The 27,270-nt window shown below is 43.4% G+C and overlaps 2 protein-coding genes across 2 annotated transcripts; both read right to left on the bottom strand.

Moving 5' to 3' along the window:
• Nucleotides 1-20,843: 20,843 nt before the first annotated feature.
• LOC109944044 (uncharacterized) lies at nucleotides 20,844-22,818 on the bottom strand. The gene is made up of 2 exons (XM_020548484.1): nucleotides 21,522-22,818; nucleotides 20,844-21,420 (listed from the first exon to the last, which is right to left on the bottom strand). The coding sequence occupies exons 1-2, from the start codon at nucleotides 22,140-22,142 to the stop codon at nucleotides 21,250-21,252; spliced, it is 792 nt and encodes a 263-aa protein (XP_020404073.1). The 5' UTR covers nucleotides 22,143-22,818; the 3' UTR covers nucleotides 20,844-21,249.
• Nucleotides 22,819-22,981: 163 nt separating this feature from the next.
• LOC103647358 (uncharacterized) lies at nucleotides 22,982-26,580 on the bottom strand. Its single transcript, XM_008671900.4, has 7 exons — nucleotides 26,190-26,580; nucleotides 25,348-25,437; nucleotides 24,402-24,515; nucleotides 24,196-24,282; nucleotides 24,035-24,094; nucleotides 23,733-23,827; nucleotides 22,982-23,511 (listed from the first exon to the last, which is right to left on the bottom strand). Exons 1-7 carry the CDS (start codon nucleotides 26,379-26,381, stop codon nucleotides 23,388-23,390), a joined length of 762 nt encoding a protein of 253 aa, XP_008670122.1. The 5' UTR covers nucleotides 26,382-26,580; the 3' UTR covers nucleotides 22,982-23,387.
• Between the last annotated feature and the right edge of the window lie 690 nt (nucleotides 26,581-27,270).

Raw genomic sequence — 27,270 nt, forward strand, 5'->3', positions numbered from 1 at the left:
CCCCCTTTCCTGGAGCGAGATGGATCCGCTACGAATCGCCCCAGTCGTCGCGAATTGCCCACAAATCGCGCCAGGTCGCAAGCTCACGCTTCCATCCATGGCAGCCACGATGGATCCGGCGCGAATCGCCCACAAATCGTGCCTGGTCGCAAGCTCACGCTTCTATCCATGGCAGCTGCGCCCCGCTCCCCCTTCATGGGGGGTGCTATCGGACAGACACCGTTCTCCCCCGCCTCCGTGAATATCGCCTCCGCGGTCCTCACCCTCACTCCTCGCCCTTCCATCGGTGCCCATCCAGGTACGTCCCCGCACCCCTCATCCTTCCATCGGTGCCTTCTAGGTACGCCACCACCCACCCCGCGATCCTCGTCATGTGCCCTCCTAACCACTGCCGATAGCACCCCCAACCACCCGCCCTACCCGGTGGCGTCACCCCCACCCGCCCATCCACGCCGCGCGGCGCGGCGTAGTCATCCCATGTCCGCAGCCGAACGACAAGATGAGGGTAGACTGTAACACCCGGTTTTAAAGAACAAAGCCGGGTGCATCTCATACATGCGCCAAAGAAGACAACATATATAATAACAGAGTGTATAGAGATAAATGTCATAAAACATCAGAGTATTTATTACATAGAGGAAGGCTTATTACAAAATAAAAGTGTAAACATAAAACGAACTAAGGATCGTCGGCGCCAATGTCGACTGAGAAACGCCACCTAGATCAGATCATACTCCTCGCCTTGTGGCTCCTCCTGAACCACCTGTTCTTCTCCTGTGGGGGGGGTGTGAGACAGCAAGAGTGAGCTCACATACGTTCATCGCTCAACAAGTTGTGGGGAATAATGTGGCATAAACTCACCAAAGGTGGGAGTTCATGTAGTGTAAGGCTAATCAATGGAATAAAGGCTGAGGCTGAGCATTGCTTTTATAAGTTGGTCAAAATTTTATTAGCAATTACTAAGTGTAAGTAAATACCAAACCTTAATAATAATAAAGAACAGTAATAGTAAAATAATCCCAAATGTGATGCAAATGTCACATTGAATTTAGGTTCCATAATTAATCATGTGAGGGTCCGAGCCGCTCATGACCGTGAGCACGGCTAGTATACTAGTTTTACACTCTGCAGAGGTTGCGCATCTTTACCCACAAGCCGTGTTACCCATCTGCCAAGGGGTCATGAGTCCCATACACCTCTACCGAGGAGGCGAGGCAGGGTAACACTACGAGGCCTTTACAAAGTTCCACTAGCTTCAGAAATCCCGCTACAGTTTATAGGAAGCTCCAATGCAGGAATCCCTTGCAGGACCGCCATCGCAGCAAAATCCTCCCGAGGGCCTCCCTACACTGACCACTCCCCTACTGCCCTTGCCCCTTTCGGGTAAGGAAGACCTCCACTAGCTTTCCTAGTTAATCAGCCAAGGGCGTCCCATTAAACCCTTGTGGTAGCACTGTTTTCCCGGGTGGTCGCTCCATGTTCCAATTAACATAATGATCTTATCATGAACATAAATAACATAACAGAATAATTGGAACATGGATGTAATGAAATATTAACCCGAAAACCATATAAAGCAATAGCATAACTACCCAATTGATTCAGGGGTAAACAAGGTAAACAGGATAAACAAACTAGGGTAACCTATTGGGTCCCATCAAAATTAACCTATGCAGATCATTATGATTAATTAGAACATGAGTGGGTAAAAAGAAGTGATCAAGGGCACAACTTGCCTTCAATGAGCTCCTGCTCAGCTACTTCTACTTGTTGAACCTCAGTTTCCACAGTGGCTTGCTCGTCTACTCGCATCAACACAATACATACATAGTATAGCCAAAATCAACATCACACCAAACAGATGAATAAAATATACAGTAAAATTCTATACATTAAAATGAAATCATAGGAATTGGAATCACTAAATTTGGAGTTATAGAATTCAAGTTATGAATTTCCTAAGATTTAAGGTGATTATAATAGGATTAGATGATAAATTAATTTTCTAACAGAGTTCATGTCAAAACAGAGACACTAAATGGTAGAGAATATTATTACAAAATTTTAGAAATTTGAATGGCTCAATTTGGACTAAAAATGGAATTTCTATGAATTTTACAAGTTTCTAGAATTGTTTTTGTATTAAAAACTAAATTCTATAATCATTTCTCGGTTTTTTAATATCCCCTGGACTAGGCCTCGAATTCCAGAAAACACAGGGGCTATGGCGTAAATTTTCCGAGACTCAGTGAATAGGGTTCTCTGGATGGCGGGTTGATTTGTAATTTTCTCCGGGGCTCTTTAACAAAAGTACAAGCCGAAGGGGTATCAGGCTTTCAGGACCGTCCGATCAAAAACGGTTGGCCCGGATTAGATCTACGTAATACCGTATCGGTACACTCACACAGCCGCAGGATCTCGCATCAACGGCTCGGATTTTAAATAACTAATATCGATCTGTATCCGCTCGTTCGCAGATGAACGGCCAGGGTTCACTGGGACGAAGGGGTAAGCTTGATCTAATCGGGACCGTCCGTGCGCCATCCGATGGTCCCCGGATCTCCTCCCAAACCCGAGCGACGCACGGCGGCACCGCCCCGCTCGCTCGGCGGAGCACGCCGGCGAGGCTGCCAATCGCCCGTTCCCGAGCGCCAAACCTAAATTAGATCGAGCTACGCGTAGAGGAGGTCAAGGTGAATCCGATGGTGGGCTTTTTACCTTGGTTTGATGCGGCGACGACTCTACCCACGCGTCCAGGCGGCTCAACGGCGGGGATGACACAGCAGCGGCCAATTTAGCCAATGGCGACGGCGAAATCCGCCCAATGCGGACACGACCACCCGACTGTAAGTCCCAGGAAATCCAAGGTCACCACCTCGGTGCGCCAGTCGACGGTGACCAGAAGCCTGCGTGCGGCGGCGCAAGACTACCCTGGCGGCGACAGTGGTGAATTGTGGTCGGGGTGCCAAGCAGTGGAGGTGGAAGGGATGGGAAGACGGGTGCATGGGAGATACTTGTACACCCACGACGCGGAGTCCGCGGCTGGGCCAAGTACACCGACCATGCGAGATCCATGGAGATCCCCCGCCGCAAGACTCGGTCCGTAGCAACGACGGGAACAAGGGTACTGACCAACAGGGCCCACATGTAAGAGAAACAGAAGGGGCAACCGACTGGTGCAGGGGCCCTAGGTGTCAGTGGAACGGCGCGCGTGCGAGGGATTGATCCGTGCGTGAGTGCGCCACCGTGACTCCCTGAGAGGTGGGGCCGCCCTGTCATTCAAAGGAAAGCTGGAGCCGCGCGGTGGGAGAGTTTTGGGCCGCGTGGGGGGGTTCCTCTGAGTGGGCCGAAATGAAGCAGTCGGCCCAGGTAAGCTTTTATCTTTTTTTTTCTTTTTATTTTTCTTTCTATTTTCTTCATTTTCAAATCCAATTTGAATCCAAGTTTGAATTCAAACTTTTATGGCTTATCATTTACACTATGTTTGTATAGTTAACAGTAATAAGTTTAAGAATATCTAAGTTTAGGAATATCTATTTTTTTATATTTTTATATCATTTCTCTTTTTCTTATTTTCAAAACCCTAAATTTTAATTTAGGGATCAATTCAACCTTTAGATTTATTATTATTATTAACATTATTATTTATTTAATGCACAACCAATAAAACTCCAACATGATGCATATTATTATATTTATTTGTTATTATTTTTTTTATCATTTGTCTTAATTCATCTCTAAATTCTGTGTATGCTCTTTTCATGATGCAAATGAGGCACACAAAATGAGGAGCTCTCTCCATTACTCTTTGTATACAACTTTGAGTATTACAAATCCTACCCCCCTTAAAAATAATCTCGTCCCCGAGATTTAGGAAGATCTAGAGAAAAGGTGGGGGAAATCTATGCGAAGCTCTTCTTCTCTTTCCCAAGTTGCTTCATCTTCACCGTGGTGGCTCCATTGCACTTTGCACATCTTTATAACCTTATTCCTCGTAACTCGAGTCAAAGTATCCAAAATCTTGATGGGGTACTCAGCATAAGTCAGGTCATCTTGAACGCTAAGGTCTTCCATTGGTAACTGTTCTTCAGGCACCCTGAGACATTTCTTCAGCTGAGATACATGAAAGACATCGTGAACATCCGCAAGATGATCCGGTAACTCCAATTGATATGCAACTTCTCCCACTCGCTTTAAGATTAAGAAGGGTCCAATAAAGCGAGGGGACAACTTTCCTTTGACTTTAAATCTTCTCATACCCCGGATTGGTGACACCTTCAGATACACGTGATCACCCTCCTTAAACTCCAGTGGTCTTCTTCTATTATCAGCGTAGCTCTCTTGCCTGGTCTGAGCTACCCTCAAGTTCTCCGTGATTATACAGACTTGTTCTTTTGCCCCTTGAATAAGTTTAGGTCCAAAGAATTGTCTTCCTCTAGTCTTGTCCTACTGTAGGAGTCCTGCATTTCCTGCCATGTAGAGCCTCGAACGGTGACATCTTCAGACTGGCATGTTAACTAGTATATGAGAACTCAGCATAAGGTAGACTCTTGTCCCAACTACTACCATGCTGAAGGGCATAAGCTCTCAACATGTCCTCCAATACTTGATTAGTCCTTTCAGTTTGTCCATTAGTCTGACGATGGTAGGCTGAACTAAAATTCAACTTTGTATCCACGTTCTCATGAAAACTTCTCCAAAATCTTGAGGTAAACTGTGATCTCTATCCAAAATGATCCTCTTTGGTACACCGTGTAGAGACACAATCCGAGCCATATATAACTCAGCCAATTGAGATCACTTATAAGTAGTCTTGACCGGAATGAAATGAGCCACTTTGGTCAATCTATCCATAATAACCCATATAGAATCATATCCTTTCGAGGTGCGAGGTAATCCAGTAATGAAATCCATACCAATCTCTTCCTACTTCCATTCGGGTATCTTTAATGGGTATAATAGTCTAGCTTGTCTTTGGTGTTCGTCCTTAACTCTTTGACACACCTCGCACATAGCCACATGTGTAGCCACATCTCTCTTCAATCCATACCACAATTATTTTTGCTTCAAATCCTGATACATCTTGGTACTCCTAGGATGAATAGAATAATCTGAGTCATCAGCTTCCTTTAGTATAGCCTCATTAAGGTTATCAATCTCAGGAACACATATTCGATCCTTGAACCATATAGTACCTTGCTCATCCTCCGTGAATTCTGGAACTCGGCCTTCCGTAATAAGATCATTAATCTCTTGAGCATCACCAACCTGACCTTTATGAATCTCTTGCTCCAAGGTAGGTTCCAATTCAATGGTGACTCCTTCAGTGTGTGTAACAATTCTCAAGTTGAGTCTCTCAAAGTCTTTTGCTAATTCATCGGGTAGCTGGACAACAAAAGCGGAGTGAACATGCTCTTTCCAACTCAAGGCATCTGCAACCAAAATTCGCCTTGCCTGGGTGATAGTGAATCTCCAAGTCATAATCTTTAATAAGTTCCAACCAACGGCGTTGCCTAAGGTTGAAATCCTTCTGAGTGAATATATACTTCAAACTCTTATGATCCGTGTACACTTGGCACTTAGTTCCCATAATATAATGCCTCCAAATCTTAAGTGCGTGCACAACCGCTGCCAGTTCCAAGTCATGAGTGGGGTAGTTCAATTCATGTTTCCGCAACTGACGAGACGCATAGGCGATCACATGTTCTTCTTGCATGAGCACGCATCCCAATCCTTGTCCACATGCATCACAATAAATGTCAAATCCCATTTGTAGATCTGGCATAACCAACACTGGAGGAGACATCAATCTCTCCTTTAATTGATCAAAGCTTTCTTGGCATTTCTCATCCCACTTAAATTCTCTTCCTTTCTCCAGAAACGAGGTCATAGGCTTGGCAATCTTAGAAAATCCATAAAAAAATCTCCGATAATATCCTGCAAGCCCCAAGAAACTCCGAATCTCGGTAACAGTAGTGGGCACTCTCCACTCCATTATCTCCTTCACTTTAGCAGGATCCACTGCTATTACTCCATTAGAAATGATATGTCCAAGGAATGACACCTCGTCAAACCAGAACTCGCATTTACTGTACTTGGCGTAGAGTTGATTATCTCGTAGCTTCTGTAGCACCAATCTTAGATGTTCTTCATGATCACTTTCACTTCTAGAATAGATAAGAATATCGTCGATGAACACCACGACAAATCTGTCCAAATACTCCATAAACACCTTATTCATCAAATTCATGAAATAAGCTGGTGTATTGGTTAATCCAAATGACATAACGGTGAACTCATATAGACCATATCGGGTCGATAAAATCGTCTTGGGAATGTCCGATGGCCTAATCTTCATTTGATGGTATCCCGATCGGAGATCAATCTTCGAGAATACCCTAGCTCCTCTCATCTGATCAAACAAATCCTCAATACGGGGTAATGGATACTTGTTCTTCACCGTGACATCATTAAGTGATCTATAGTCCCCACACATTCGTTGCGATCCATCCTTCTTCTGCACAAATAACACCGGTGCTCCCCAAGGTGAGGAACTCGGATGAATGTATCCCGCTTCTTGTAACTCAGTTAACTGCTTCTTAAGTTCCTTCAACTCCTCTACAGACATCCTGTAAGGCCGTTTAGATATAGGGGCAGTTCCAGGTAACAGATCAATGACAAACTCAACTTTCTTATCTGGTGGCATCCCTGGTAACTCCTCTGGAAAGACATCCGAAGAATCTCTAACTGCACGAATGTTGTCACCCACAAACTTCTCATCTACTAAGAATGTCGCTAGTCTGATGGTGGTAGTTACTGCAACTTCAACTTCAAATATTTCTCCTTTCGAACTGGTGAGTTCTACGGTTCCCTTAGCATGGTATATATACTGCCTTTGCCTTTCTTAACCATGACATACCAAGGATCACGTCTATAGTGCTCTCTTCTAACACTATAGGGGTAGCCCATCGGGATTAGGAATGCAGGGTAAGAAACGAAGAATTGTAGACAAGGTGAGTAATTACGGGGAATGTTATTGTGGGGGATTTATTAGCTAAGTAGATTAGTGTGTTATCCACTAAAGCTATTACCTTATGGTGGTACATGCTAAGATGCCCGTCTATACTATTTCAATCAATCAAAGAAGCAAATCAGGCATTGATCATCAGAACAATCAAACAACATTTTTAAATATAGAAAATAGTTTTGATTTGCTCTTAGGCCTCCTATCTCTTAAAAAAATGTCATAGGGGTAGGGATTCCAAGGTTTGAAATCCATCTTGACTCAGAATAGAGAAGATAAGAATGATCGGAGTAGAACAGTAGAAGGTGAGACAGGATCACGATAAGTGTAGAAAGAATCAGAGTAAGGTAAGTAGATAAGGGTTTTGTCCATTTCTATCTAGGTTTCGTCCTACAGTCAACATTTCCTCTGATACCACTTCTGTAACACCCGGTTTTAAAGAACAAAGTCGGGTGCATCTCATACATGCGCCAAAGAAGACAACATATATAATAACAGAGTGTATAGAGATAAATGTCATAAAACATCAGAGTATTTATTACATAGCGGAAGGCTTATTACAAAATAAAAGTGTAAACATAAAACGAACTAAGGATCGTCGGCGCCAATGTCGACTGAGAAACGCCACCTAGATCAGATCATACTCCTCGCCTTGTGGCTCCTCCTGAACCACCTGTTCTTCTCCTGTGAGGGGGTGTGAGACAGCAAGAGTGAGCTCACATACGTTCATCGCTCAACAAGTTGTGGGGAATAATGTGGCATAAACTCACCAAAGGTGGGAGTTCATGTAGTGTAAGGCTAATCAATGGAATAAAGGCTGAGGCTGAGCATTGCTTTTATAAGTTGGTCAAAATTTTATTAGCAATTACTAAGTGTAAGTAAATACCAAACCTTAATAATAATAAAGAACAGTAATAGTAAAATAATCCCAAATGCGATGCAAATGTCACATTGAATTTAGGTTCCATAATTAATCATGTGAGGGTCCGAGCCGCTCATGACCGTGAGCACGGCTAGTATACTAGTTTTACACTCTGCAGAGGTTGCGCATCTTTACCCACAAGTCGTGTTACCCATCTGCCAAGGGGTCATGAGTCCCATACACCTCTACCGAGGAGGCGAGGCAGGGTAACACTACGAGGCCTTTACAAAGTTCCACTAGCTTCAGAAATCCCGCTACAGTTTATAGGAAGCTCCAATGCAGGAATCCCTTACAGGACCGCCATCGCAGCAAAATCCTCCCGAGGGCCTCCCTACACTGACCACTCCCCTACTGCCCTTGCCCCTTTCGGGTAAGGAAGACCTCCACTAGCTTTCCTAGTTAATCAGCCAAGGGCGTCCCATTAAACCCTTGTGGTAGCACTGTTTTCCCGGGTGGTCGCTCCATGTTCCAATTAACATAATGATCTTATCATGAACATAAATAACATAACAGAATAATTGGAACATGGATGTAATGAAATATTAACCCGAAAACCATATAAAGCAATAGCATAACTACCCAATTGATTCAGGGGTAAACAAGGTAAACAGGATAAACAAACTAGGGTAACCTATTGGGTCCCATCAAAATTAACCTATGCAGATCATTATGATTAATTAGAACATGAGTGGGTAAAAAGAAGTGATCAAGGGCACAACTTGCCTTCAATGAGCTCCTGCTCAGCTACTTCTACTTGTTGAACCTCAGTTTCCACAGTGGCTTGCTCGTCTACTCGCATCAACACAATACATACATAGTATAGCCAAAATCAACGTCACACCAAACAGATGAATAAAATATACAGTAAAATTCTATACATTAAAATGAAATCATAGGAATTGGAATCACTAAATTTGGAGTTATAGAATTCAAGTTATGAATTTCCTAAGATTTAAGGTGATTATAATAGGATTAGATGATAAATTAATTTTCTAACAGAGTTCATGTCAAAACAGAGACACTAAATGGTAGAGAATATTATTACAAAATTTTAGAAATTTGAATGGCTCAATTTGGACTAAAAATGGAATTTCTATGAATTTTACAAGTTTCTAGAATTGTTTTTGTATTAAAAACTAAATTCTATAATCATTTCTCGGTTTTTTAATATCCCCTGGACTAGGCCTCGAATTCCAGAAAACACAGGGGCTATGGCGTAAATTTTCCGAGACTCAGTGAATAGGGTTCTCTGGATGGCGGGTTGATTTGTAATTTTCTCGGGGGCTCTTTAACAAAAGTACAAGCCGAAGGGGTATCAGGCTTTCAGGACCGTCCGATCAAAAACGGTTGGCCCGGATTAGATCTACGTAATACCGTATCGGTACGCTCACACAGCCGCAGGATCTCGCATCAACGGCTCGGATTTTAAATAACTAATATCGATCTGTATCCGCTCGTTCGCAGATGAACGGCCAGGGTTCACTGGGACGAAGGGGTAAGCTTGATCTAATCGGGACCGTCCGTGCGCCATCCGATGGTCCCCGGATCTCCTCCCAAACCCGAGCGACGCACGGCGGCGCCGCCCCGCTCGCTCGGCGGAGCACGCCGGCGAGGCTGCCAATCGCCCGTTCCCGAGCGCCAAACCTAAATTAGATCGAGCTACGCGTAGTGGAGGTCAAGGTGAATCCGATGGTGGGCTTTTTACCTTGGTTTGATGCGGCGACGACTCTGCCCACGCGTCCAGGCGGCTCAACGGCGGGGATGACACAGCAGCGGCCAATTTAGCCAATGGCGACGGCGAAATCCGCCCAATGCGGACACGACCACCCGACTGTAAGTCCCAGGAAACCCAAGATCACCACCTCGGTGCGCCAGTCGACGGTGACCAGAAGCCTGCGTGTGGCGGCGCAAGACTACCCTGGCGGCGACAGTGGTGAATTGTGGTCGGGGTGCCAAGCAGTGGAGGTGGAAGGGATGGGAAGACGGGTGCATGGGAGATACTTGTACACCCACGACGCGGAGTCCGCGGCTGGGCCAAGTACACCGACCATGCGAGATCCATGGAGATCCCCCGCCGCAAGACTCGGTCCGTAGCAACGACGGGAACAAGGGTACTGACCAACAGGGCCCACATGTAAGAGAAACAGAAGGGGCAACGGACTGGTGCAGGGGCCCTAGGTGTCAGTGGAACGGCGCGCGTGCGAGGGATTGATCCGTGCGTGAGTGCGCCACCGTGACTCCCTGAGAGGTGGGGCCGCCCTGTCATTCAAAGGAAAGCTAGAGCCGCGCGGTGGGAGAGTTTTGGGCCGCGTGGGGGGGGGGGGGTTCCTCTGAGTGGGCCGAAATGAAGCAGTCGGCCCAGGTAAGCTTTTTTCTTTTTTTTTCTTTTTTTTTTCTTTCTATTTTCTTCATTTTCAAATCCAATTTGAATCCAAGTTTAAATTCAAACTTTTATGGCTTATCATTTACACTATGTTTGTATAGTTAACAGTAATAAGTTTAAGAATATCTAAGTTTAGGAATATCTATTTTTTTATATTTTTATATCATTTCTCTTTTTCTTATTTTCAAAACCCTAAATTTTAATTTAGGGATCAATTCAACCTTTAGATTTATTATTATTATTAACATTATTATTTATTTAATGCACAACCAATAAAACTCCAACATGATGCATATTATTATATTTATTTGTTATTATTTTTTTATCATTTGTCTTAATTCATCTCTAAATTCTGTGTATGCTCTTTTCATGATGCAAATGAGGCACACAAAATGAGGAGCTCTCTCCATTACTCTTTGTATACAACTTTGAGTATTACATAGACCCACACACGACAACGACTGCGAAGATGCTGGAGGACGTCGTCGCTGTCGTGCTTGACGTTATGGTCTCCGACGTGTTCTTCTTGGCCCTGAAATGAAGGAGGCGATGCGGCGCCGCCGCGCCCCTCAGCCGGCAGCCACACCAATGAGTTCCACGCCGTGCTCGTGCCCCCTCGGCCGCCGCGCCCCCTGTCCTTGGTGCCTCTTCCCCCGATAGCCTCTTGTTGCCCGCCCGGCGCCCTAGTCCGTCCCCCGCACTCAAGCCACAACGGGTGACGCCACCCATGACGCCAAGATTTCTGCGCTCGCGATGGTCGGAGGTCGGAGATTGCTCCCTCCCCGACCCCACCCTGTCCCCTCGCCCTCCCACATTGACAAAATCGTTGCATCGCGCCGCCTCGCGAACCATAGCAGAGGCGGGACAAGGACGTCCCGGTCGGCTGTGATGTCGTGGAGCACATCCTCCAGACCAACATCAGCAGCTACGGCAAGGGAGAGTTCAACCACGACAACACCAGGGACCGTGTTCCCCATGAGCCGTAGTTGTGCCCTCGTTGGCCATAAGGGAAGGTGGCTACTCTTAGCGCTTGATGCTCCCCTCCCACTCGTCATGTTCTTGTAATTGATATTTGATTTGATGGTTACATTTATGAGAAGTGCAACCCTGCAACACCGATGGAGGGGCTAGCGGCCACAGGGCCCTCCCTGGGCATGGGCCATGTCGACGCCGATGCCGGCAAAGAGGAGGTAGAAAATGACCTGTCGACTCAATATCATCCGACCTAGCACGTCGTCGTCCTCACCAGATCTTCGTCCGCTCATCAGTCACTCAACTTTCATTCATCTTCCTCCCATCTCCGTCCCTTCCTCTCGAAATCTCCTCTAAAATTAGTTATGTCGGTGCTCCTACATAGGTGCTTGCGAAAATGGTGAGACGGGTTCAGGTGCTGTTCTTGTTGCGGTGGTCTTGGCTTGTGCACTGGAGTGCACTGGGAGCCATAGCTGATGGCTCTGATCACAAGTACAAGGATGGGGATCATGTTCCACTTCAGAATGCACCCTGGGAATATTTGATTGAGCTGCTTGAGGACAGGAAGAGCAGCAACTACTCATATCTACATACCAATGACCGCTTAGAAAACAATAATTGCTTTTTAATCAAGAAAAAGATTTGTTTCATTTTCCCTTTTTATTGGTCTTATGAACTCACAATTCTTATTTTACTTATTTTAGCTCCACACTCCTTAACCAGATCAACTGCTGCAGTGTCTGTTCCACCCAATGCAAATCGCAAGGTAAAAAGACGACCATTCAAACACAACATGGGTATAGGAGTAAAGTCAATTGGACTAATACAATAATAATAATATTGTGTATAAGAATTACCAGTTGCTAGCATAGGATCCACAAGGAGGATATTACATCCTTTCGGGAATTTATCAGGTAGCCTGCACTCAAAATTATGTTCCATTGATCATCAGGAAAACAAGTGCCAATAGTAATTTCATATAATACAATAGATTGAAACTCAACTTTTCTAAATAATTTCGTTTATTTATTTGAATTAGTCATCACGATGTGATCCTAACCCGCGAGTGTTGGGGCTGTGATTTCTCGGTACAGGCGTACAGCTATAGGTTGACGACAGGAGTCTTGACTGGGTTGTAGTTGTAGTTTTGTGGTTTGCTATTCTCACGTGTGGTTTCCTTGTGGTGTTGTTCTGAGGTCTACTTAACACTTTTGTCATGGTTGTATGGTGTTGGGATTCACTAGGAGGTCTACTTAACACTTTTGTCATGGTTGTATGGTGTTGGGATTCACTAGGTATGCGATCGTAGCGGCTCGGGCTCTTCCTCACCAAGAGGAACACAAACAGAGCTCAGGTTTTTTTATTTTGCTCTGCATTATCTACTGCTTCTCCATTTGATAAGTAACCGATCAATTTTTTGAATATTTCGAGGAGTATTTCGAGCACATCGGAGGTGTAGGAGTTAGTGAACACCCATGATCTGGAGATGTCGCAGTTGGAAGGGTCCAGGAAGATTTATGCACAGGGAGTAAGTGCCAAGCAATTGTTTTAGATGCTCCTGTGTTTTTTGCCTTCAGTTTCTTGATGTAGTTGTTGCCTAAATTTTTGTACCTTGTTCATCGTACTGGAGATGCTACTTCATGTGGAGTTGGTATGTAGGATGATTATCACGAGTACTTCAAGCGCTCATTTGAGGAAGACATCGCTGCGCAAGTGCCTCAAGGAGTGGAATGGTGAGCCCCTGTCCATCTGCTGAACAGAGAAAATATGAGGAGCAAATGACTGCATTTTTAGTTAACCATTTTATTCCTAAATGACTGCATACTTCTCCCTTATCCATGTACTAGTTATGTGCCCGTGCGTTGCTACGGAAGTAAAAAAATTGTATGAAATATAGATACGAAAAGACAAGCATCAATGTGATATGCAAAATAAGTGTGGTAAACATTATCAATATTGCACAAATTACTTGTAAAGAGTCAATATAGAATTTTTAATGATAGACAAATAAAGTCGTTGTCAAAAAGCTTAGCAATTGTCACATTTATTCAAGTGATCTAGGAGTATAGAAACGAAGACATTCTGATCACAGAAACCTAGTCGTACTTTTTGGTTTCTGTAGTCATGAAGATGAGAAATCACTTAACTTGGAGTACTTACCTAACAAAAGCTTACATTATGTATTAAATAAGTTAGACCATCAAAATCACGGTAAACTGCAGCACAAGGTTTTTTTATTTGCAAAACAAAAAACATGTAGATAAAACAATGTACAATAGTAATACACTAATACTATCATTTTCAATTTTCAATGTGGAAATAATGTTACAGGATCATAGGGCCAGCATGGATATGAAGCAATCTGGTCTTGACTGAAGCTAAATCCAATGTATATTGGTCTTGACTGAAGTTGAATCCATTGTATTTGTTCAGTAACAGGCTATATTTATCTTATAAACATGTCACAGTTGATCACTATATTTATCTTGAATAACCAAGATGTGATTAAGCTCTAATACCAGCAACAACGGCCACATTTTAGTCTCTTTAAACCGGGTAGAATCGACCAACATAAATGAACAAAGTGCATATGTCAATTGGCCTACTTCTGTACAACAGTGGTGATGTTGAGTGCCCTCAGGGTGATCCTATCCAATAGCTCTGCCACTCACACCAGGACCCATCAGTTTTTTAAGAGTGATCAGCTGCAATATTCCAACAGGCAGGATGAGAAGAAAAACACGAGGAACAAATAATTTTCTAGCAAGTGCATTCATTTAGAAATGGTCAATGATTAGGTATATAGTTGAAACATCCAGATTCCTGGTAACAAAGTAGTCGAGTAATGAAAGGAGCAAAAATATTTATAAGCATTGTGTACAGTTTGAAACACTTGTACAATACAGCTAACAAGGGAACCGAGTAATGAACATTTACTTTAAATAGATTGCTGGTAATTGAAGGCATGCTCAGTTGCTCACCACACCTCTGCTCCTTTTGTGGAGCCAAACAGCACAGGAATTGCAGCAAGCGAAGTCTGTTCATGGCACCAAAAAATATGGGGGCAAGTTAGCACCTTTTTGTGCATTAATTTGCAAGAGAAGGCACAAATTTATAGTACAAAAAATTCACACAGATGTAGATATAAATAAGAAAGCCTAAGAAACATGATGAGCATTTAACTGACATGATCACTACTCATCTTTTAATTCACGGTGATCCCTATTATTATATATAGACTGAGATAGCATTACTCATATTTTTCGGAGAGAACAACCATGTGGAGTAAGATGATTTATTGTGCATCCATGTGGAGTAAGATGATTTATTGTGCATCCATGTGGAGTAAGATGATTTATTGTGCATCCATGTGGAGCAAGATGATTTATTGTGTGGTGTGATATCTGCTCAGAACAATAAAGAAAATATGAGTAGTTGTTCATCACAAGTTACCTTCGATTTTGCTGTTCAAGGTATTGTTCTTCAAGATCACATGGGCCTTCTTTCTGCCAGAACCTGTAGAGGGATTTATGTTTCGCAAACAAGTTAGAAAAACATATTCGTAACTAATTACACAACTGACCATTTCTAATTAATAGGCATGAAGATCACGAAAAGCAAATCTGAAACATTCAAGACTAAAGTTGCTAACTGCGCAGAGCATGTCGGTTGAACAAACAGAATGGTCCTTGCGGTTTGGGATGGAGATCCAAATTAATGGCATGTTAAGTAGATATTATTTAGCAGTACCAAAACTGTAGTATCAAGTGACAAAAGGCTTTTATAGACCAAAACAACATTACCAAACTATGGAGCTAACTGGTTGTACGGACCAAAGCAGCAATAACCAAAGAATGAGACAGAGATATTTTTTGCATTCCATCATGAGAAGCTAACCAGTTTGATATAGTTGTGAAAATCGCAGTCAGTAACCAGAGAAATGTATTCATCCAACATATATGGCGATCTGTGCTATGTGGGTGCAGGGCGATGCGATCTTATGAGTATGCGTGGTTAGTGACTGGGATTTTCACATCTATATCAATTGCTTGCCCCACTAATGATTAGCCAGGGTCAGGTAAACCAGATTGTGTAACCATTACTGTAACACTGCAATCATTTTCTAAATAATACTTCTATAAATCCCAAACCGAAGGTATACATACACAACAATTAAACACTGGCTTCATCGCAGTACCAAAACAACAGTACCAAGTGAACAAAATAGCAGTAATTTGCTGACTGGTGGTAACTATGAGATTGTGATTGTAACACAAATAAACACTCCTATATTTTTGCATGTGTCCCAAGATTGCAACCAGATTTGTACAAATAAACAGTATGCCCCAAATAAACAGCTAGAAGACCTATGGTCCTTGGATGGCCAGCATCATGCGGCGGACGGTGGGCGTCATCCGGAGCAAGATCTTGCGCCGCACACTCATCAATGATGACGCGCCAGCCCGCCTTCTGAGTACAACCTTGTGCATGGATCACTATCGAGAGAACTGGTTCATTTTCTATTCAGCTACATTGACTCGATGTTTTTGATTCATGGACTGCCATTGCCCTTGAGGCATAGATTCTATTAGTGAGAGTTGAGACAGAGGATACAAATAAATAGAAGCCAAAAGCACACAAAATAAGAAACACATTTTGAACAAAAGCTCAACCAGGAGACTGACGTGCTGATCGTATTTACTACTGCCACCATAGATTTGTTCAAGACAATGGGGGAGAGCATTGTTAACTGTCAATCTCAATAAATCTGTCATGAGATACCTATTGTAAAATCAAAATAATAACCAGCAATGCCTAGATTATCAGCAATGAAGTCAGGCTTTATGATTATTTTGTGTTCTGCAATAGCAAGCACTCATTTAAAGTGTCAGTGCATAGGAATCATAGTGTCTATGCACCATAAGGGAAAAAACATAACACAAACAGAGAAGATTCAGGCGCCTAAAAGAAATGAAGACGTGCAAGAACGGTGTACCTGCTTGGTCGTCTTTCCTAGCGATGCGAAGAACACGCAGCACCTGCTCATTAGCTAAAAAAATAGGCAAATGTGAAGATAGATGCCAGGGGCTACTGGGGCGGGGCGATGGCGGCAACAGCACGGCGCGTGCCGCGTGCGGGCGATGGAGGGGCAATACCGCAGTAGATGGCCAGAGCAGGCGGGAGCACTTTTTGTGAAGATAGATCCCTTGTCATTTTTGGACTTCCAGCTGCTCGTGCCCCTCCAGCCATCTACTCACCTACTCCAGGCCTCCAGATGCGACGGAACCAAATCAGAACGACATGAACCAATTCCAATTCATCCATCCAATCTAGGTGTCGATGGTGCATAGGAGTCAGACACGAGAGCGGGCAGCGAGGAGGAGTGTCGTACCTTCACTTATTGCAGAGCAGGGCAAAGCCTCCAGATCGCAGCGGCCAACCCTTCCTCCAATCCCCACCCGCCCCACCACTAACGGCGGCGGCGCGCCGCAGACCAGATTCGTGCACCTCTTGGTCGCAGCCGCCGGAGCCATGGTGGACCCAACACAGGTCCTGCACCGCGCCCCTAGAGTCCGCGCGCGATGTCGTGTGCCTTGTTGAGGTTGAGCCAGTGGAGCACAGCCCGTGCGCAAGCGTCCCTGACGGCGATGTAGCCGTGGCTGTCCCCCACAGCGAGGCGGAGCGGACGGCGGTCGTCGTCGTCGTGTCGTTGAGGGATGGCGTGTCGGGGGGCGTCCAACGGACGACGGTGACAGAGGTGGGGAGGATAAGGGAATGAGGAGAACGTAGATCTCGTAGCGAGGATGTCGATCAGGTCCGAGTCGTTGAGAGCCACAACGGTGGCACGGTGGCCGTCGACGACCGTGAGCTGGAGCCGACTACCGTCCTTGGAGAAGTGCACGTTCTCGACCTTGCCGCGCTTGACGGCGGACGGACAAGAACTTGGTGTAGCGCTTGTGCGCGCCCTCGGGGAGGTCGGAGGCATACGCAAATGGCTTTAAGGCAGTGAGGATGGAGCTCGGGTGCCGGCGCGGGGGCGGGGGCTGAAGCCACGAGCGCATGCAAATGGGATGGGGGCAACGGGGTAGGGGCGACGAGTCGTAGCGGGGTCTTGGCGCCGCGGGGAAGGAGCGTGTTGTGGGGACTGCAGATGAGGCAGGGCTGGATTTGCGCGCCGCGGACATATGGGCGACGGCGCGCGCGTGGCTAGGAGCGGGGGCATGGTGAGGCTGTGGACACCCACGGTCCGTACATATGGTGTAGTAGAGATAAGGAATGGGAGCCATGATTAGATGGAATATCCTAGAAAGAGCAGGCATGATGGATCATCTAGCTTATTGCTTTCCTGTGACTGCAAGTACCACCAGTGGGGAAAATCTAACTTGATCCTCACAACGAATCCAATTGATGAGTCTTATGGGTCATCTAAAGCTGGTTAGAAGTTGCATTTTGCAGAAATGCTCCATAAAAAACATAGCAACTCTCCACCGTGTAATGGCAGTCTAAAAAGCATTATTGTGGTGGCAGTAGTGAGCAGCTACAGTTATTGTGGACGCTACGAAGTGTTCCCTACCTTGCACATTCACAACAGTAATCATTCTAATAGGATATATCCATAACTCATGAGCAAAGCAAAAATATGAAATTGAGCCAAGTTTGCAGTTTTACTGTGAACGAGCAATCGAAAACGGGAGACGAAAAAACAAGCAGCTGACCTTCAAGATGGCTGTTGTCTGCGCGAACTACAGCGGCCTCGACGACGGTAATCAAAGAAATAATAAAACAAGATGCAATGTGCTTTGGGGAATGGTGAAGCAACCTCAAACAAATAGAACCTTGCCATCAGAATCTTCTTCTAAGCACTCAACACCAATCATGTCATCCCCTGCATTCAACACCTGTTGGTAGAGGTGAATGGGGCCATCTGCACACGATTAGTAATAGCCAACAAAACCACGACCAGTGGATACAAAAATACCCCCACCTTGCTCAAGAGCTCAAGCTGTTCATCAAGTATGTAAAAGCTCACATTAGGTCCTTCTTCAAGCGTCGGCAAATTCTCGAGTCAGTCGATCACCTGTTACAGATCAGTGTACAGCTAGCACGATACATTGGACTTTATGGCAAGAACATAACATCAACATCCAATTGCAGGTCCAGAAATATAATAGAATGACTAATTGTCATTATTTTATACTCTTGTTAGCATTTTTTAAATGTTAAATAGGTTTATGTACCTTAAAAATATATATGTATGTGCCCATACTTCCGTATGGAAACTAAAAAGAAAATTACTAAATTCATATAAATATTAAAAAAATAGATAAAAAGTATCATAGAAAAGGCATAGTAATCTATTACACTGTTCTAGAGGATGCATGGAAGCACAACACATGACATTTATTTTTCAAATCACACACGTGTCAACAAAAACAACAAAACAAGATGCTTGTAGCATAAAATTTAAGTTAAATTGTGGAATGCAAGCAAGAAACCACATTTGAGAACAAGGGAAACCATGCTATAATTAATAGTACAATGCCCGATATTTGATATCTATAAAAATAAATCTAATATCAAGTGAACATATGGTACATATGTTGTAGAGATACATGTAGAGTATTTCTTCACCTTTGAACCAACGACAACTATCTCATATAGGCTCTACAATTTTTTAACATACACCAACTATACAAACAAGTAACTTAAAGAAGGTGGGCAGGTATCACGCAAAGGATAAAAATTGAATACAGAACACGGTAGTTTATAAAATAAATTATTCTCGTTAATTTGAATAGTTTTAGCAAATTAAGTCCAATTCCAAAGAACAAAATTGTCAGTCTCCTTGAGGTCAGACAACTCATCCCTCACATGCAGGTCGATCCGCTCCTCGTCGATATTTAACCTCACCCTCCACTGACGCTGCCGACAGACTCCAGCTCGTACATGGACTGCAGGCTCCGGAGCACTTTAGCAATGACTAACCCTGCTATGACAAAGTTATGGAATAATCACTGGTTGCTCGCAACACTTAAGCAATTTCAACAGTAAGCTGTAGTGTTCATAAAAAATACATTATGCATTATTTTGCAACACTTTATTGATCATGGAAAGGAACACAAAAAATAAAGTGTCTAAAACAGGAAACAGTTAGATCCATCCCATTGTATGGGGAGAACAATATCATATCTTCCTCTAAATGTTACTGATGCTAGTTTTGTATCAGTAGGTGTATAAGCATGGAATCACTTGCGAACTTGAAAGATATCATAGCATATGATAGCAGGGGTGATTAGATAACCAGATATTAAACAGGGCATTGCATACGAACATTTCAAGACATTCTGCTATGCACTTACAACATAAAGAACTTGGCCATCATCCATGGTCTTAAAGGACATGGAGCTTTCTCGATGCTGCGAAGGAAAAAGTGAGTTGAACTGTTAATTCCAGCCTAACAAAATGGAAATATATATAGAGAGAGTAATTATCAACCGTTGTTTATCACAACATATGCTATCATAGGAAAAAGCCCAGAACATATAATTGCGGGCATTGTTGGTCTCCTAGATGGCAAAAGCCTCATACAAAAAGAGAAGGTACTACAAAAGGATAACAAACATAATAAAAATTGTTTTATTCATGACTAACCATTTCATCAAATTGATCAGACTGTATAGAATTCCCAACTTGAAGTTCACGGTACTTGGGACCAGGCCTAAGCCCAAGGGCAGCAGCCTTAGATGGGTCAAACTTTCCCTTAATTTCTGGCAGCCTTAGATTATCCTGGGTGGGCTCTCTATTCCCTTTGAAAACCAACTTAGAGATTGGTAATTGGCATGCAACAAATATGTATAGAGTTATTACTATACTTGCATGGGCGAAGAATTGCTGAAAAGAGTGAAGTATAAACCCAACCTTGAAAGTCATCATGTTGAACAAAGAGATTTTTCCTCCAGAAGCAGACATGACATATGAATCATTCTTTGACAAAGCAAAGTAGTGAACAACTTCTTAAAGATTATTGTCAGTCGTGTCATTAGTCATCAAAATGCCACTTGTTGGTTGCCATAGAGTGGGAGATACACTTGTGGTTGCCTATAAGATTGATGAATAGCAAAATTGAACAATTTAGTAACAATCTACACAAAATTTTCGCCTTTGACATGTAAAGAAGATGAGCTATCTGAACACTATTTATGCACATCTATATGTACATAAGAAACAAGTCTCACCTTTCCAGAATTCCGATCATTGAGTGGCCATTTCTAGAGTAGACGAACAATGCTTGAAGTTAAAGCCAAGATCGCAAGACCAGAGTTTGTGTAAATCAATCTTGAAATCTGTAATTATAGAGAAAAATCTTCAAACTACCTTATGTTAAAATCAGCACAGTCATTGCCAAGGAAAATGGAGAAATCAAGATTACAAGTCATATATGATGCTATCCATTCCATTCGGTTGGACAAGCATCACATATATTGAACTAAAAAATCTAAGGTAAAACGCGCAGGCAGGACACACCAAATGACAAAAAGAGCTAACACACCAAATGAACCTTTCTGAAAAATGAAACCAAAGGTTTTTTAGTACACTTTGGCACTGCAATCACACAAACTTTTCTCCATAACGAGAATACAAAGCCTAATTATCTCACGATTGGTTCATCGTTGATTATCTCAGGTTAACATTTCAATGAGAACATAGAGCACAAACATATGTGACAAAGGCTCCATCGTTGTGATGCAATTCTCAAATTACCTCTGACGAAGTCCATGGCAGACGCCTCAGGAACGTCACGCCCACGCCAGGAGATGACTACGACGAGCTCGACCTTGTGGTGTAGAGACTTGAGTGGCTCTGGGATCTCGACGGCGACGGTGGCCACGCCAGCGTGGAGGAACGACGAGGTCGGCTTCAGGAACAGGATGGGCTCCTGTAACACACCTAAACACACACAAGGTCAAATCCAGACTCCAGAGGTAGCATGGGAAGGAGTGGGGAGGGAAGTTGGAAGCGTGGCAGCGTTTTGGGATCGAAGATGGGAGGTGCGCGACTGCATCTTGGGGACCGGGTTGCCGAGCTCCTGGTCGTTCCTCTGTGGTCCGATGACCAGGACTGGGATTGCATAGATAGAGAGGAAATTTAGGGTTAGGGATTTCGGAAAACTTGAGAAAGAGATGGAGCGAACAATAGGAGGGGAACAAGCTGCAGCTCACCACTGTGTCATTGGCTGCCTTCCTCCGTGGTCCGGCCGCGGGGCGCAGACTGGGGCGCCCTCCACCGTGTCCGTTGTGCTCCCCCGTGGCAAGGAAGTTGGCGCCCCTCCACTGCGTGTAGGGAGCATCGTGGAGGCCCAAGGCGGACCTCCGTGCGGCAATGGTTGGGGTCGACGGTGCGACAGCTGCGTGTGAGAGAAGGTGTAGCGTGTGAGGCGAGGAGATCCAAACACGTGCGAGGACCGAGGAAGGGCAGGGGCGTTGCTGGAGAGGGAGCGGTTGCTGTGTGACGCTCGTGCGGAGGAGAGGATGAGGAGGAGCGAAGCACGAACAGGTCTCGCGGCGGCAAAGGCTTTTGGTTGGGGATACGAAACATCTCAGAATTGCGACGACGGCTGTGCACGGTGAGCTCGACGACGACTCCGTCTTGCCCGCCTCGTGCTCGCGATGGATGTGAAGGCGGAGGTCGAAGCGCCTGGGGCAGGGCGTGGTAGAGACGAACCTCCCGCATCGCTTCGTCAGGTTGGGCACGTCGAGGCCCCTGGAAAGCGACGACCAACGGTCCCCGGGGGAGCGGGAGGGCGGACAAGGAGGCTGACGCGGCGTGGGATAGGTAAGCATAGTGGAGGAACGACTGCTTGACAGGGGGAGCAGGACTTGGGATCCAGGCTGCGGGCACCGCGCCGCCGCCGCTTAGGGTTTTGGATCCGAATAGGGGAGGCAAAACAGGGATCGCGAGCAGGTGTGCATCGGGGAAGAGGGCGCACACATCGGACGACAGAGGGACTTTATGGCGTATTGGACGGTCCAGATCGCTGGAAGGCAGAACATGTCAGAGGCAGCCTACCCCTTAGAGTCTTAATAGGTAGTATAGATTTAGACGTTTCTGCAATCATTATGCATACTTCTCTCTTGTCTAATCTCTTGTAAAGAAAAAGTTCCTTTGTGCCTGACATATTGGGTTTTGATTCTTAGGGGGATTGATGGGGGGAACCAGGCACAGGAGGGCATGTTGACGGACCAAGTGGCGAGGCAAAATTTTCTAATGATTTTGAAGTTCATTATATTGGCAGTAGCTGATGATCCCTTCTGTGATGGACCGAGTAAACCAAGCAATTCGGGATATTCAACTCCACTTTGATGACTGTGTGTACCAGCATGAGATGTTGATTACAATTCACGACATATTTATTGTTGTTTATTTTTTATTTTTTTTATATTATAGTGATGTTTGTTGTTCTGTATTTATGTTTTATACTAACTTTTTTTACTTCCATTGCAACGTACGGGCACATACCTAGTCATATATATATATATATATATATATATATATATATATATATATATATATATATATATATATATATATATATATATATATATATATATATATATATATATATATATATATATATATATATATATATATATATATATATATATATATATATATATATATATATATATGAAAGCTTTTTATTTATGCCAGCAAAAATATACATGCATGGAACAAGCTAGCTAAATGAGGAAAAGAGAACTTAACCTAGAGGGATGGAAAATGTAAAAGACAAAGAAAAAGAAGTGGGGGAACGGCAGGCGAAATTTAATTACATCATCAGCATGCGATTAACCACATCTGTGTGTGCTACGTACGTGAAAAATTTGTGCGTACATGTGCAACTTCTATGTATATATGCATGGATTGCGTGGGTTATACAGTAGTTCTGTTGGAAACGTATGCAACGGCGGCGGCAAAAAGAATGCTGATCGGTATTGTAGCTTCAGACACTCGGCTTGTTTCCGGTTACTGTAGTGTAGGGAGGCACATGTGTGTATATCTCTCTGCATGCATGTATTATGTATGGACTACGACTTGATGGCCTTGTTGTTGGCTCCATTGTAGCAAAAATGGCGATGGAACTCCCCACCGATGCAGCATTTCAGCCTCAGGAAACTCGGCTCCTTTGGCACCGTCAGAGGCCTCGTCGACCTGAATAATCCAATAAGTTAAATGGGTATTTTATGGTGGTGCACTCGATTTTGCTGGTGTACTCATTTTTACCCTTAGTATTAAATATATAGGCGCTAATAATTGGATGCAACAATAACTGACTGATTTGAATCGTTTCATATATACCATATATATGCAATATACAGTGTATATAGAGAGAGATATTCAGAGGGAGAGAGAGAGAGATGGGATTTGCATGCCTTTGTGGGTGGAATGGCTTGTCAAATGCTGGCATCAGTTGGGCCTTGGGAACCATATCCTTCCTCATCAGCTTTATCTCGCGCTCCTCCATCAACTGCATAGATAGATGCACACACAAATTTTACTTTTATGTTAAAAAAAATTATCTCTCCTTTTTTTATTTATCACTGTTTAGTTAAAAATAAACTAGTGGACGATAAATATTCGAGAACGGAGATAATAAGAACTCCATTTGCATGCATTAATTGGTAGGTAGCTAGCAGCCATATGATATGAGTATATATAATATATTTACTCGTACCTGTGCAAGCTTCTCTTCAAATCTGCGAATGATTTCCTGGGTATTTATCTTGCTTGCAACCTGGAATTAATTAAGCAGCAAGCCCCCCGGCCCTCACAAGCTAGTTAGTCAATTTCTTTGGCTTTAAATTGATGAAGATCAGAACGGCGCGTAAGATTAACCTGATAATTGTAGCCAGCTCGCCTTATTGCTCTCTCCTCAGTGTGGAGCCTGTTGTAGCTCAGGGGTTGTTCGTGTCTCGGTGATCTCTGATGAGATTATATTTATTAATTAATTGCTTTAAGATTATATATATATATATATATATATATATATATATTATTCAACCGCGCGCGCGATTTATGCATGTACGTAGGTGGTGAACAACCTTGGGTGAGGTTTGTGCCGCAGTTGATGAGGAACGGCGTGGTTTGCTCTCGTCATGAGACAACGTGTCTCCTCCTTTTCGAACGTTTTGCTGCTCATGTTTCCGTCCACGTGCCTGTATATATGTTGCAGTTTTGCGCGAATAATATTATTACTATTACACAATAAATTTAAATTATTGCCTATATATATATATATATATTTCTGTGGACCATTGTACAGAACAAAGGACCCAAATAATAACGAAACTGCTAAAAGCAAGTAAGCATGGTATCTGTCCCATCCCATGCATCTACCCAGTTTGACCATATCTGGATACATAAACTAATTAATTAGCTAGCGTCGGCTCTTGAAAAGTACCCACACACCATACACATATTCTTTTTGGATAGCATCTAATAAATTAATCATATTATTTTTGAAAATTATATATATCCAAGAAATTAAATAGTGACGAATGTGTATGATGAGCTAACATTTCAGTGCGAGGGACACATATGTGGTTCTTTATTACGTATAGTGTCTACTAGTATCTAGCTAGAAAGAAACATTGTACAGTCACATATATGTGGTTCAATTCATATATGTTTCTTCACTGATCACTATTAATTTTAGCACTATATATAAAATACTACGTATTGTTTAGTGATATATATCTACATCGACACATTACTATTGTTGGACATGTTTGGGATTTCTTTTCCTTTTGAAGAAACTAATTAAAACCACACACTATATATTAATTATATATATCGTGTGAGAATACCAAACTCTGACCGTAAATTAATTAAGAACGACACTCGCTCTTCACTAGCTAGTTTGTTTTGGATGAAGGATGTAATACCGCTCTGCAGGGTGCATCTATTATTTACATATTATCCAACCCCAAATCGTCCTTATCATGTTATCATAATCATCGTTATACTTATTTATTACTTCATACATACCTCGGTAGTAGTAGTGTTTTTCTTATGAGGGGGAGACGATCCTCCTCCATTCCTCACCGGGCTCTTGGGACCAGTACTAATTGTTGAGCTCTGGAGTAAACAAATAAATCATGCATGTAGATAAAAATCAAATTAACTTAGGTGAATAATAATCCAAATGATGGTAATATATTAATGGAGCTCCTGATGCTTAATGCAAATTATTAAGACCAACAATCTTGCTGGTACTACTTCATTTAATGATGGCATGTAGTCAAGCTAATAACTGAGGTATATATGCAAACTAATTAATTAAAGATTGAAATAGGGAGGCAAAGAATATATATATGCCACTACTTGCTTAATATAATGTAAATTAAATTATTTTATTTACTTACTCCTTGTCTCGGAAGCCTTTAACTAACTTGAAAGTAACGTACAAATAAAAGCCATGCGTACGTGCGTGCAAGTAAAAGGACGGCCAAGCAACAAAATATGCATGCATGTGTGTGTGTGTGTGTTTGTGCACGCGCGCGCGTGTATAAACGAGCTAGTCACTCTTCAACTCCACTTGATGTTGTCATAAAAAAATCCCCACTTGATGATCATGGTAATGTTTTACAAAATAAAAACAATCAAAAGTACGTACGTACGTAAGAAGCAGCGTACGTGTGCATGCATATGTTTCAACCTGAAGAGATGGCTGGAACTAGAAATGCATGCACATATATAAGCAGAAGGATAGATCTTGGTCATGCAGTTCTATCTCTCAATCATCAATAAGCATGGATGTACAAATCAACGCATCATATCTAGCTATCTATCTATCTTAATTTGCTTCTTCTAGCTAGAGCCGCTCTAACCTTAGGGGAAGATGCGGCCTTCTTTGCCTTCTCCATTTCTCTGGCCATGGATCTCCCTCTACTAATGCAATGCAATGCAATGGAGATAAGGTTGCAAGAGCTGATCGATATGATGGGGGCAGCCAATAGTTGCACCAATTTATAGAGCTGGTGGCCGGTGGTAGCAGGTATCACACAATGACAATGCAGCATATATAGGTGGTAGTGCAAGGGGACTACTATATAGAATCCCTAGCGAGCTAGCTAAAGCTTGTAAGACAAGAGCCAAGCCAAGGTGCGTGCGTGCAGACGAATGAGCCAATTTGCATTGCTGCTGCTTTCCATAGGCCGGCTTGTCACCACGCACATCATCTCTATCGGATGAGTGTGTGATGTGTGTGATGCTCAATGCTCATGCAAGCAGGCACGCCTTGTTGTTAATTAATTCCTATCTATCCCTACCGACCGTCTGATGAGGCATAGCCATCAAGGGAACCAGGCTAACAAACTTTGAGGTGGGCGGTGGGACTCAAACTTCTGAGTATATATCCCGATCGACGTCAATCTCACCGCCGGCCCCGCCCTGTGGGAATCAGGAAATCACAAGCTAACGGTGCAAGCAGCTAGCTAGCTAGCTCGCCTGAGGAAGCTTCGTCCGGCAGCAGGCAATGCACTGCAGGGTCAGTCGTCATGACCGGCCTGGTGGGGGGAAGTACAGTGTGCAAGCTCTAGAGCTGATGATCGATCCTTCAGCTTTTGAGACCTGTAACAACAACCTCAACATTGCTAGGGCACCAGCAGCTAGCTAGACCGCGCGCTGTTGTTCGCATCGCGCATGCATGATTGTAACGCCTCATCTTTTTGGCATATTCTCGATCGCGCGCGCGCGTGCTCTGATGAGCACACAAGCACAACGAACTCGAGAAAAGTTTCTCTCCCACAAGAACCAATTTAGCTAACTCTGTCTAGATGGCTCTATGCTATGTAAGGAAAGGCCAATAGATTAGACTGTAGATTTCTTCGATCTACAACTTGCTTGGTACTTGCACTCAGCTTAAGTTATATCAGTCCCATTCATAACAGTAAAACAGAAAAAAAAAAT

The sequence above is a fragment of the Zea mays genome, chromosome 2 (assembly GCF_902167145.1).
Source record: "Zea mays cultivar B73 chromosome 2, Zm-B73-REFERENCE-NAM-5.0, whole genome shotgun sequence".
Classification (NCBI taxonomy): domain Eukaryota; kingdom Viridiplantae; phylum Streptophyta; class Magnoliopsida; order Poales; family Poaceae; genus Zea; species Zea mays.